The following is a 14001-nucleotide window of genomic DNA, read 5'->3' on the forward strand; positions in this document are numbered from 1 at the left end:
CTTAACACACCAGTGCATCATAGTATTCTAGCTATTTGATCGCAACTCTAAGGTGCTGGTTGGATTGAACAGAGTGCACACTTAACAGAATACAGCATAGGAGTATCCACCACTGTTTGGCCAGGTCTGAAACTTGAGGCTGTCAGAATGGCAGTGTAGTACTGTTTGTTAAAAGAGAAAATGTGTAGTTTCTAGTTTGATCAGGCATTTCATATGGAAGCATTGCTTTTAACAGCGACATTCCAGTCAGATAATATTGTATTCTGACAAGAATACTGACGTTATTTTAATGACTTATGTCGAGTTCAGCTTAATATTTGTTGTCTCTTACAGCATCAGGGGAAAGTGGATGGATTTTCATGAAACTTGGTATGAAGGCGGATCAAATATAAACGGGAATTTTAATGTACCGCTGCTGTTAGTAATTATTCTACCGAGCTCAATAGCTGCAATCGCTTAAATACGGCCAGTATTCGGGAGATAGTAGGTTCGAACCCCACTGTTGGCAGCCCTGAAAATGGTTTTCAGTGGTTTCCCATTTTCACACCAAGCAAGTGCTGGGGCTGTACCTTAATTAAGGCCACGGCCGCTTCCTTCCCACTCCTAGCCCTTTCCTGTCCCACCGTCGCCATAAGACCTATTTGTGTCAGTGCAACTTAAAGAAACTAGCAAAAAAAGTTATTATTCTGAGACGGCGCATTGCCATGATGTTGGTGGGGTGTCTGGAGAAGGGGTTTGCACACGCGAACGACGGTGGACAACTGGGCTGCTTCGGTACGCCATGAGTGAGCAAGGTGTGCACACGTCTGTTGCGCAAAGCATCATTATAAAAATTCTCGCAAAAGAGGGCACCAAACCTTCTGAAATTTTGAGACAGGTCTGCTCACACTTTGGGAAAGAAACACTTTCGCAGACTCGTGTATGATTTTCCCAATTAGGAGTCAAATTTTAATGATCATGATCATCATTTTTATTCTTCATTCTAAGTGGTTAGCTTGCAGGCCTTTGTTCACAGGGGTCCCGGGTTTGATTCCCGACAGGGTCGGGGATTTTAACCATAATTGGTTAATTCCCCTGGCACAGGGACTGGGTGTATGTCGTCTTCGTCATTTCATCCTCATCACGACGCGCAGGTCACCTACAGGAGTCAAAGACCCACATCAGGCCTTTCTGGAGGCCAGACACTATTATCATCTTTCTCACTTAATAGATATAGTGAAAATGAATTTTGTGATAAGTTTAACATTCCCATGTAATTTTTTGTCATTCATATGGGTTGAATTTTGTGTGATGTGTATTCTGGAATAAATATATCCTTTGTTATTTATATATACTCTTTCATTCATCTGTAGTGATGTGGATATAGAAGCCCAGTTTAGTCTGAATCAGTCTCGTGCAGAGGAAATCACTATGCGAGAAGACTATGGAAATATCAATCTTGTCACTAACGATGATGGATTTGGTGACATGGGTTTTGGCACTGAACCTTCAGATTTGATAAGAAATGTTTCTGGTCTGGAACCGTCTATTGATCATGAGCCATCATTGGATCAGGTTAGTACTGCATCTAATCCAGGTATGTACCGGTTCGATGACACTGGGTAATTTAAGTCACCATTTGTTTGTTTGGGGATAAGATACTTGAAAGTTTTGAAATTGTCTTTAGTTCATGAAAAATCTTTTAGGTCATATGCACAAATAATGGAAATGAATGAAATGCAGTTCAACAAAGAGTTGTATATGCCGATCATAAACAATTTTGTTGCTAAGCTTTGGCAGTCATCTCAAGGTTAAATGAGGGGGAAGTGTTTTTATTTTTAAAAATAAATTTTTAACATCTGTCCAACAATTAAATGTTACGATGAAAAATAAAACAGTATAAACTATGCAAGATAAGATGTCATGACATTCAGGCCCTGTTTCTTCAACTCTGTGTTAAATTTTACTTAACAAATGTTAACTAAGAATTGTTATTAACCCTAGAACTGCTGCAGGTTGTTCTGTCCAATGCTGCAGTTATTTTTCTCAACATACACCATGAAAATAAAATCATGCCTGTAATCACATATTAATCCTAATAAATCCATTTTATATACCAATAGAAAGCTAAAAGACTGATCTAAATGAAGATAATACAAATAAAGAAAAATATTGCCACGATTTGTAACTATCGTAAAATGCATATTTTTTTTTTTTTTTTTTTTTTTTTTTTACAAAGGAAACTGTTGAAATATTTTGCTCAAATAAAGGAATTTTTGATAGATAATTTATTTCTGAAACATGATATTCTGAAACGAACAAGTATTTTCTTATGTATTCCTCCACAGTTATCCGCTTTTCATTTCGTTTGCAAAATAAAACTGAAATTTTCAACAAAACAATTGTTGAGTTCTTTTCACGAATTTTGAACCTACAGATTATCTTAGTTTTCTTAGGTGAATGTCTTCTTTCCTTTGTTGTGATCAAATTCCTTATAACAATCTACAAAAATATCAACAGTTCACACTTATCCCTTCACTGGTTTCTTCAAATATTGACGCACTGCCAATAATAACATAACCTGCACCGACTTGAACATCATTCCAGTCGTCGGAAATTCCCATAACTTCCGAGGCACTTTGTACTTCGCTGACGCTTTCACTATTTTCAGGAATAATTTTCTTGTCAGAACTAAAACAATAACCACTGTCACCATCAGTATTGTCACTAAGATCTTCGAAAATCGAGCGCTTGATTTCATAATTGTCAACAAAGCGGGCTGCCATCTTGAGTCTAAGAACATGTGAAAGGACTTTCTCTTCTACAGCTAAATAAACTTGCCCGCACATTATTGCCATCTGGTGATCAATTATAAACCTACGGCGGAAGAACGACACCGTCTCTCAGAAAGACGATCGCACTTCACAAAACAGTGCACCGTCTTCCAGAAAGACGGTCAGCCGTTCTAGGGTTAATTTACCACTTCATTTAAAAATACCCTGTTTCACAAACACATTTTCAAGATTTGTTATGAAACAATCATTAAAGACAAAACACATTTCCATGAGATTTCTGAACGCGTTTGGCAGTGAGCGTCTTTTGTTTCTTTACTTAAAGCGCTCCTAGTGGTGTGTTCAAATAGTTTTGTCACATATGGTTGACATTATTATAGGTTATGGTTAGCAGAGACTGCTAAGATGTAAACGTGTCAAGTAAGAAGTAATAAAAGCGTTATTATGATGAATGCAATACAAATGTTGTTATAGATTTAATTTGAAAGTATGCGAATGTGCTTGAAAAATGAAAGAACGGACTGTTATATCACAACATTCAATATATTCTTATATGAGTGCAATATAAGGCTCCTACATCACTGGGAAAATGTGATAATTGATATGTTGTGTATGATTTATGGGCATTCTTTGATTGTGAGGAAAATAATGTAATGCCTTGTTAATGCTGCAATGGCAGCAGGAATTCTTTACACGATTCTACACACTCTCGTCTTGCACTCATGAACATAGTTGCCTACAATTAAACGGAAAAGAGTCTGAAGCATAATATCTAACAAGGAGAGGCCAGACCTTGCGTCCAACCAATGTATAAGGGTTTAGGTCAATACGCTTTTTTGTTAATGAGGTCAAATATCATGGCGTAGGATCCGCTTCGGGCAAATAGGTGATAGAACACTAAAAGGCTAACAGATTTTACTTAAACATGTCAGGTCCACAACCTATTAATTTCCAAAAAAATTTATCAATTGAATAGAGTTCCCTCCAGGAAAATGTTTGAATCTGTGCCTTTCCTGTTGATAGTCATTTCAACAGTTTTTGTTTTACTGATGTTAGTCTATATTCTTAAAACTTGCCATTCCAAAGATTTAGTCTTCATACAGCAGTAAAGCTTCAAACTTACATCTTCTACATGCTACCATTTTGAAATTTAACAGATGTTAAGAAATTTAACTCAGGCTGCTGCCGTGTTCATTTAACACACGTATTAACAATTTGTTAAGAGTTAACAATTCTGAAGAGATGGCCATTTTGTTAAATTATGTGTTAAGTCTCCTTAACAGCAGTGTTAACACTTAACATTCATGAAGAAACTGGGCTTCAGTGTTACAGAAAACTCTTGCCTTCTTGCATAATCATCTTTTTGAAATGCATCCTTTTCAAACTCAACACATGAACCCTTGTGAGAATAGTGCTGCTTGTCTTAACTGCTGTCCTCAAAGAAATGTTTGCATCTGTTGTTGTATAAGGAACTTCAGCTTATTGAAGTCAAAATTTAATCTAAGCATTGTTATTTTTTGTAATCATATTGTCAACATGCTTCAGATAGTAACAGCTACACAAAAGTTACAAAACCTTAACGCTATTCTTGGCTCTTATCTTTTATATTGCACATTATGGGGACTGGGCTATTCCTTATCATAATTTTCCAGCTCCATTTTCCCAGGTGTGATGTACAAGTGCTCGCCACTTCTTCCTGTCAAAGTATAGTTTGTTCCTCTATGTCCTCCCACTTGGCATTCCTCTTGCTGACCTCCAATTTCATTGTCTCTATCCACCTATTCCTGTGTCTCCCGACTGGCTTATTCCCTTTCAATTCTTTCTCAAAGTAATTCCTTGCTGTTCTCGTTCCATCCATCCTCATAACATGTCTAAAGCAGTGTAGCCTCCTAAAACCTCGGTAACAGGTATTTTGATGCCAGACTCCTTCCTGTTTGCTTGATTTCTAATCCTGTCCTTCCAGGTCTTTTGGTTCATTGTTCTGATGAATTTCATTTCTGTTGACTATTTACTATTTGCCTTGTTATGTTTCGCTCCGTATGTCAGAATTTGAATGAAGGAGGTATAAAACATGGTCAGTTTTGCTTTCTGGGTTATTTTATCAACTCAGAGTAGATTTCTCATCTGAAAATAAAATTGAGAAGCTTTCTGATTCCTATTAAGTATTTCTTGGTTTACGGTGTTAATTTTTTAAATGATACTTTCAAGGTATTTGAAGTTAGAAACAGGCTGCAATAGAGTTCCCTCCAGGAAAATGTTTGAATTGGTACCTTTCCTGTTGATAGTCATTTCAACAGTTTTTGTTTTACTGATGTTTAGTCCATATTCTTTGAACTTTCCATTCCAAAGATTTAGTTTCTCCTGTATTTCTGCTTCATTTTCTCCCCAGATCAGAACATCATCTGCAAATGTTAGTATTCCGATCTATAACACTGATGACGAGGAGTGGTGACAAGGCACTTCCCTGCTGGACTCCTTTTTTGGTTTCACACCAGTCTGATCTTCTATCCCCTATTTGGACATAGCTTAAGCACTTTTGATAGAGTATCTTTTGGTCAGGAAGTTTGGTACACCTATACCTTCTAGGCATTCCCAGATTAACTCTCTAGGCACACTGTCGTAGGCGTTCTCGATGTCCATAAAAGCCATTACTAAGTTCGTACAATATTCCCAATGTTTCTCCATTAGCATTCTGACAGCAGATATCAGGTCTGTAGTGCTTCGGTTCTTCCTGAGCTTGTGTTGCTCCTCCGCCAATAACGGTTCAACTATATTCCTGATTCCTCTTTCAATTATCTTCTCCAGAAGTTTAAGTGAGTGAAAAAGTACAGTGATAGCCCCTATAATTTCCGCATTTCTTCCTGTCTCCCTTTTTATACAGCAGGCTAATGATACCTTTCATCCAGTCCTCTGGTGTCCTGTTCCCTTTCCAAATGACAAGGAGTACTCTATGCCTTGTGCTCTAGCTATCTTTATCATGTCAGCAGGTAGGTCATCAAACCCTGGGGACTTACCATTTCTCATGTTCTTCAGCTGAGACTCCAGTTCTAGCCATGTTAGCTGGTGTTGTGCTCCATCACTTGCACTTAAACTGCAGTCTTCAGTGATATCATTTTGAAGACTTTCTCCATTTAATCAAGTACTGAAGTAGTTCTTCATTTCTTCTCTGATGCCTTGATCTGTCTTCACCAGGTTCCCATCATCTGTTTCCAGTGCAAGCATATTGATTGCCATGTTCACTTCTTCTGTTCTTGACAACTTCATGAAGCAACTTCCTATTACTGTACTTTCACCGTCTTCTGTTAGCCTGGTAGTGAACTCATCCCTGCACTTTTCCTTTTCTTTAATCAGTCACTTCACATATAGTTTCCTGCTCCGGTACGCCTGTGCCATGTACTGAATTTCATCTTCTTTTTGGACTGATTTCTGTTTTTTCATTATCTAACCTCTTCTTTGCTACATTTCTTTCTTCCACAGCATTCTTCACCCTGTCATTCCACCATGGTTTTTCTTTCTCCTTGCATATTGCACTTGGCATTCCACATAGTGATTCAGCTTCTGAAACTAGGGTGTTCTTGAATGACAATCCACTCTTCTTCTACTTCTCGTTTTTCATTTTATGGTAATTTGGCTGAGATCTTTCTTTGGTATTCTTCTTTCTTCCCATCTTCTCCTAGCAACTAGGTCTTTGGCATTTGCTTTATTTCGTCCTCTTAGATCTGCAAGGAAACTAATCTTTTTCTTCTGCTGGGCAGCATGCCTGTGGGGTATATACTTGGAGAAAGGCATGGAATACCTGGCCAACCCGCAATTTCATTTTAATGATTCTGTCACTCATATAATTGATGTCCGCCTGCACATCGTCTTTATGGAGAACGAAAGCAGCTCCATTTCTAGCTTCATTAGAATTCCCTCCAGTACAATATATAACCATTTCGTGAGGTTTTCTTTCCTGAACCTTTCTATTTCGTCTCACTCAACCCTAAAATCCGGAGTGTGCGTCTGTCCATGAAGTCTAAATTTTCTTCACATTTACCAATGAGGGTGAGTATATTGAGGGTTCCAATTCTGAGTTGTTTCTTCCCGTGTAATGTTGGTCTCTTCCTGCATCTCCGATGAGCTTCAAGTTGTTGGCCCTCATAAGTCCGTGAGTTGCATGAAGAGTTGTTGTTGTTGTTGTTGCTGGTAATTTTAATACTTTTACATCTGAGGCTTGTTTTGGTTTTGAAAGCAACGAACTCATCAGCTGTGTTCAGCTGACTTGCTAGGCCTAACACTGTAGAGGAATTTCTGTCAGGGTAATCTCCCTCAGCTATGGCAGTCCCTGGCCACATCTGCAAGGCAGCAGCGTTTTGGTGAATGTGTGTGTCATTTCCTGTCTACACACCAGGCCTCCTTAGGGAGAACTCCTCCGCTCTTAGCCATTGGTTCTACCGTAGTTCGTCGGCTTTGGTATTGGCAGCTCAACCCTTGGCCAGGCAGTTGCAGGTAGTACCACGGTAGCAGGTTGTCCCTAACCTGACAACAATGGGGAATTCATTAATGAAGATAAATTGTTGTGATAAACTGAACAAACGTGAAGCTGTTTCACTAGTTCATTGTAACATTATCTTGCATCAATGAGAGGAGTATGCTTTCAATATCTTGCTTGATTTGCTGTACTGATTTCTGGCTCTGTCTGTGCTTTGGCCTTTCATCGACTAACTTTACCTCAGGCCGGAGTATACTTAGTTTCATGATCACAGAACTGATAATCTCTTTTCTGTTATCAGATTGTAAGGGGCTCCAAGTTTTAAAAATATTTCCGTCACTTGGTGTACTACTTTGTCAGCACGTTTGGTTAACAGTGTTCACAGTAGGTAAAATTTAGTCAGATTACCCTTTTGACTGTGATGAACTTTTGCATGCATGTCTGTTAGACCTGCTTGACGCCAGCTGTTCAGTTCTGTCTAAATTATAAGCTTTGAAAGCAGGCCTTTTCTTGGTTTATGTGTTGATATGTTACCTACATTGACAAGAAAATATTTATTATTTCCATCATAACATTGAAAATTTCCCTAAAGTTTAACTTTTTACATTGTTTAACTTCCATTCCTTACAGCTTCATGGGCTAATTAAGTGCCATTGAACATTTTCCCTGCTGGTAAGCACCATGGCATAAGTTCACTCTTTGACACAAGTTTCGTTGGTTTGCAAATCTGAAATACATCAAATTATTTCAATTGTCTGCAAATTTATTTATTCATTCAACCTCAGCCAAAAGGTCTTTTTTGCAATATTCAGAATGAGGTATCAAACAAACAATAAGTTCTATTGGTAACACAGCATTGCTCTCCTTCCAAATGTGTGCAGTTCTGAACTGAAATACTGAAGTTCAGGAAACATCCATGTTAACTGGGAAAAGCTATCCAAATAATTGGAACCGTAACAGTTCTTTGTCAGTTCCAGTTTTTGAAGAGATCTCTTATGAAATTGTAGCATTGACCAATAGCAGTAATACATGCAATTAGAATTCAGTAAAACTTGTTTCAGCTAGGTATATGTGGCTTTTACAGAAACATGCTCAAGGCTTGTTTTAGTTTTGAAGGCAACAGTCATTTACCTTGGTGCAGTTGACTTGCTAACCCAAACACTGCACAGGGTTTTCTGTCTGGGTAATATCCCTTCGCCTTTGGCAGTGTCCTACCACATCTGTAAGGCACTTTGATGAATTTGTGTGTCATTTTCTACACAAAGGCTTCATCTGATCTAAGGAAGAGCTCCTTTGTCCTTAGCCATTGGTTCTCTCTTAGTTTGTCTGGTTTGGTTCTGGCCACCCAACCCTCAGGCAGACAGATGCAGGTAGTACTGTCACATACAGTAGCAGGATTGCTTCTGAGTAGTTTATAAGAGTGAATACGTATTCTAGGGGCAAACACATCACACTCTTACAAGTAATTTGATGTAGGATTTGCAATATGTACCTTTCACCATAATGTCATTTATGCCAAGCATCCCTTAGTAAAGTTCCACTGGATAGGCAATAATGCCGATAATGTGTCATCATTTTAAGGAAAGGAATTGAGGGAAGTGCCCATATAAATAGGGCTCATCCTCTTGCAACATAAATCTGCCGTTGTTGTCAGGCAATCTGAATGGAGAAGTGAACAAACTTCTTCCAATTCCAGGTGATATGTCACTGCCTGACAGTGCAGTTAATGGTTTGGATGAAGCCTCTCACCCACCCTCGAACTGGAACTTCGTTTTGTATAAGAACGGAAACCACAGGTCTAGAATCAGCACATGTTGCAATCTTGATTTTAAAGATGTGTATGTTGGGGAATACTTTCTCCAAGGGTGGAAGAAGATAATTGGCATTTGCTGTTGAGAATAAAAGCACAGGAAACTCTGCATTCTGTTCGTTTCATTGACTCCTGTAATACTACGTTTGATTATGCTTTTTATGGATGCTGTTAAAGCCACATAAATGTGCGTTTAAATTATTTTATAAATTGTTTTATAGCCATTTAGTCTTTTCTTTCCTGTTTCATAACCATGTAGTATTTCAGCTTTAATGCTGAAAATGATGTTAGTCCTTAATTTTTTCAGGCCAACCTTCTGTTCAGTGATGGCCCTTCCGTTGAACATATTGCCCTAGAAAAAGAGAAGGAACCACAGCCGTCAACTTCAGGAGCACAGACTTCTAGTCTTGCTCTTGAAATCGATGCGCCTATTAGGGATGATGGTTTTGGTGGAAACCTTGGGCAGGATATAATTGGTAAGTTTTCACCTATTCTGTTGCTACTGAAGTGCTATTCAAGAAAGAAAATAAAGATGTTTCTATTCACCAATCACCCTACACTAGATGCTGTTCCAATAGGTTGATCCTCTGTTCCTTCCATTTTCCAAAATTATAATGTCCCATTATTAAGATTGTTGTCTAGTAGTATACCGCATTTACTCGCGTATTGGCCACATTTTTTATTTCAATGTTAAGGTCCAAAAATACGGGGTGCGGCTATTATGCTGAAAATTTTCAGACAGAATTTTTAAAAGACCTCGAGACATATTGTAGCCATTGAAACTATTATTAGAGAGGTATTTATATAATAAAAATGAGATGCAGCACAGTTGCCAGTAAGGTTTTTTTACTAGTGCACTAACTACAACAGGGGTCGAGACTGATACTTCCATAGTCAAGTTAAGCATGATTAATATTGTACTGAACATAAATGAGCATTGATTTCAATACAGCTTCACCCAAGGCGGTAATGAAATTTAATACCTGTTGTTACGTATGACGATGTAATGATGTCTCTTTTTACATCACATGTTATGGAAATGTTAATTGCAATTTAGTAATATCCAGCCTGTTGTATTCAGTCCAATTACTTGAAACAAGTTACCATGTGCCTCTCAAACAATAATAACTGTACTAAATGCTGAGATAATAGTCTAAACGTAAAACTTTATTCAGAGATTATGCTCAAAGAATGTGTTTTGACTGGCCACTTGGACATCATCATGACAAAAGGCAAGTGTAATTAACTTCAGTCATAGATTTATTTTTCCTAAACTGCAAGTTTGACATCAAATTTGTAGTCAGCCTGATGAACAAGTAGGAAATGTGAGATGCCAGTTTTGGGTCACGAAATGCCACTTGCCGCTTTCTCCAATTTCTGACTTCTTTTTCATGAACAGAAAACTCACAACCCACTGCTCTGTTACAGTTTTCTTCCATAGATTTCACCACTTTTAGCAAAAATGAAGCTGTGTAATTGTTAACTTTTCCCATGACAAATACTTATTAACAAGCTCCACATGGTTGAGTTCGGACTGTAAGCGGCAGCGGCATTTTCTGTTTGTTACTTCAGATGCACATTCTTGCGACAAGCCCACAAATTGGATGTGCAGATCTTAATCGGTGCAAAAATTTATGCAAATATTCAGTTAAAATTTAGGGGTGTGGCTGATATGCGAGTAAATATGGTAAATGCCAGTGAGTGGGGTCGGAAATGAAAGTTTACTATTTGCCAATTTTCATTAATTTTAAATTAAAATGTCTAGCATTAGTTGTACGAAAATAGCTCTCTCATTTAAGAAATTTCATCCCGTGGAGTTTAATTTCATGAAATGTTTTTTCGCGAAAGCATGAATCCACATTAAAACATACGTGTTTAGGGAGGAAATATTAATTTATATAACTTGTCACAAGGATAGAGTTCATAACAGAATATAAAAGAACCTCCAGCGTGCCACATTAAAAGGGAAAACGTTTACACTGGCAGCTCTTACTCTACTTCGTATATCAGTTACTCATCATTCTGAGTTTGAACAGAGAAACCCAAAGGTGGGACTGGGTGAGTAGGCTAGACTAGAAGAAGCAAAAGTTATCACCCATTGCACCATGCATTGACGCAACAAGAGTTTCAGCTTATGCAAAATCTATTAATGGTAAGTGAAATTGTATGAAATGAAAGAAAATATTATTTTTTAAGTTTCTTTCTTGTTTGACAGAAACTGGGACATTCATGTGTCCTGAGGGTTACATTTGGGACACCAGAACATGGGTCCCAATTCTGAGATGGTCCCAGAAAATCCAGGATGTATTGCAACCTTAGATAGGGTACACTACATACTTCACAGTGAGGAAGTGTTGTGGTGCAGAGGCATGCATAGCTTACCTACACAGTGGAACCTCGAATCATCGTATTCAGTGGAATTGGGAAAAAAGCATGGAAGCGTGCTGAGCCCATAACCTAGAGGTCCGTGGATCGAAACCACGCTCTGCTGCCGAACTGTGGTGGTGGTGGTGGTGGTGGTGGTGGTAGGTTAGCTCAGCTAATGGTTTGTGATGTAACATAAGATTCAAATAGACAGAATTCAGACACATTATTATTTTAGTGCCATATATTAGAATGATTAGAAAGTAAGCAATAATAGTAATCATGATGATGGTGATAAACTCTTTTAAGATGTTGCCATCGACTGGAACGCATAATTCTTGAGCTTGTTGATACCAGGCAAAGAGTACAGTACAACCTCCAACTTGTATGTAGATTCTTTTCTCAGTCTTTCTTTTCATCTTGGACAGATGTTCCATGTTTTTCTGTTTGGTCATGTATTTTGCGTTGTTCATGGTGCTAAACCCAGTCATTCAGCAATGTCGGTTGTCGTTTTGGAAGGATTTTTCTTAATTTCTTCGGTAATTCAGAGTCTTTCTTCTAAGGTTCAGACTTCCGTTACCCAATGAACTCGGATGGCGAGGCACGCCCGTTTGCGAGCACATGGCCTACAATTTGGATGACGAGGTGGGCCTGCGCATTGCCAATGCTCAGATATCTTTCTGTAGTTTGTAACATATGGCTCTTGCATTAAGATTTCCGTATACTAGAAGGTTGAGGCGAGGGTATGCTAAAGTTTCCCCTTGTTTTTGACCTTCACACCATGTATATAGGGTGACTTGGAAATATTTCAGATTCCTTTCAAGCGAGTAGTCAATATGGCAACTAGCAGCGCACACATTTCTGAACACGTTGAATTAGTGAAGTATTTTAAATAGTGATTTTTACGATAACACTGGGCAACAAAATTTAAATTTTTGTTTGTTAAGTGGAAGTGAAAGGGTGTTTCTAGTACACTTTTTTTCTGCAGATTTCAAACCTGTTTTTAGAATTTTTCTATCATGCACAGTTTTTGAGTAATTTTCAAAAAAAATTTAAAAATGTTAAAAATTGTTATTCCTACTAAAATTTATTATCTTAACTTAAATTGAATTTACATGCATTTTAATTTACATACACTTATTTCTGCTGATTTCAAATCAGTTTTTAGGATTTTTCCATCACTCACAGTTTTGAGTAATTTTCAAAAAATTAAAAAAATGTTGTTCCTACTAAAATTTGTTATCTAAACTTAAATTTCATTTACATACCTAAAAAGTATGAGAGGTAGATTTTTGGCTGAACTTAGCTTGAGGAACATCCCTTTTGAGTGACCAGCAGTAGTCAGCCAGCATATTTGGACCCCATTTTCCCTGGTAACGGCTTTCAAATTCGACGATGTCTTGATGGAAACGTTCCCCGTGTTCGTCTGAGACAGCGCTGAGATTTTCAGGGAAAAAGTCAAGATGCGAGTCCAAGAAGTGTATTTTAAGAGACATATTACATCCCATGTGTTTATAGTTTTGTAGAAGTTCACTAATATGTTCCCTGTAATTCTCTGACCTGTAGTTTCCTAGAAAGTTTGTGACCACCTTCTTAAATGATGACCATGCAGCTAGTTCGTATGTTTTTAACTTGCTTTCAAACACTGTATCTTTCATCAGTTCTTTGATCTGAGGACCAACAAATATGCCTTCCTTTAGTTTTACTACAGATATTTTTGGAAATTTGGTTTGGAGAAATTGAAATGCATCCGTACTATGATCAAGTGCTTTTACAAAATTCTTAATCAAACCTAGTTTTATGTGTAATGGGGGCAGTATGAGTTTGTCAGATGCAACAAGAGGCTGATGAACAACATTTTCCTCTCCTGGAGTAAATGACTGTCTTTTTGGCCAGTTCTTTTTTATATAGTGATTATTTCTATCTCGACTATCCCACTTGCATAAAAAGCAGCAAAATTTCGTATATCCTAACTGCAAACCAAGTAAGAGAGTTACAACTTTCAAATCTGAACATATCTGCCAGGAATACTTTTCATAGCGGATAGTACCATTTTCATGTTCTCATGTGATTCCTGTAAGTTAGCTGCATGGGCTACAGGAACTGATGGAAATGTATTTCCATTGTTAAGCAGTACCGCTTTCAAACTTCTTTTTGAAGAATCAATGAATAAACGCCATTCTTCTGGATTATGCTGCTGCCCTAGTAACTTGAAGAGACCTGTAACATCATTGCAGAAAACTAGTTCTCCCTTTTTAGAAAAAAGATGCTCAAATTCCTTTTGACGTTGGCGGAAGAAGCATACTTTGGTATCTTTCTCTATAAGGTTCCAGCCTTTTAGTCTTGAAGCGAGTAATTCTGATTTGGCTTTAGACAAATTAAGATCACGAACCAAATCATTTAGATCTGATTGTGTAAGTAAATGAGGCTCAGAAGAAGCAGCAGAACTTTTTACAAAGAGTTGGTCATCATCCATTTTATCATCACATAACTCTTCACCAACATCAACTTCTTTATCTCCACGCATCAATGATCTATCTGGTGGAGAAGGTATAGGAAGCCCTGGACCATGTAGAACCGGTCTG

The 14001-nt window shown here is 37.8% G+C and overlaps 1 protein-coding gene across 2 annotated transcripts in view; it reads left to right on the forward strand.

Moving 5' to 3' along the window:
- The window catches only part of vtd (RAD21 cohesin complex component verthandi), a 188814-nt gene that overhangs the window by 58583 nt on the left and 116230 nt on the right, over window positions 1–14001 (forward strand). For both annotated transcript variants that reach the window (XM_067136760.2, XM_067136761.2), the window contains exons 4-5: window positions 1353–1554; window positions 9360–9528. In XM_067136760.2, coding sequence (XP_066992861.2) covers window positions 1353–1554; window positions 9360–9528 — 371 coding nt within the window. The remainder of the gene's footprint in view (window positions 1–1352; window positions 1555–9359; window positions 9529–14001) is intronic.

Source organism: Anabrus simplex, chromosome 1 (assembly GCF_040414725.1).
Source record: "Anabrus simplex isolate iqAnaSimp1 chromosome 1, ASM4041472v1, whole genome shotgun sequence".
Taxonomy (NCBI): Eukaryota; Metazoa; Arthropoda; class Insecta; order Orthoptera; family Tettigoniidae; genus Anabrus; species Anabrus simplex.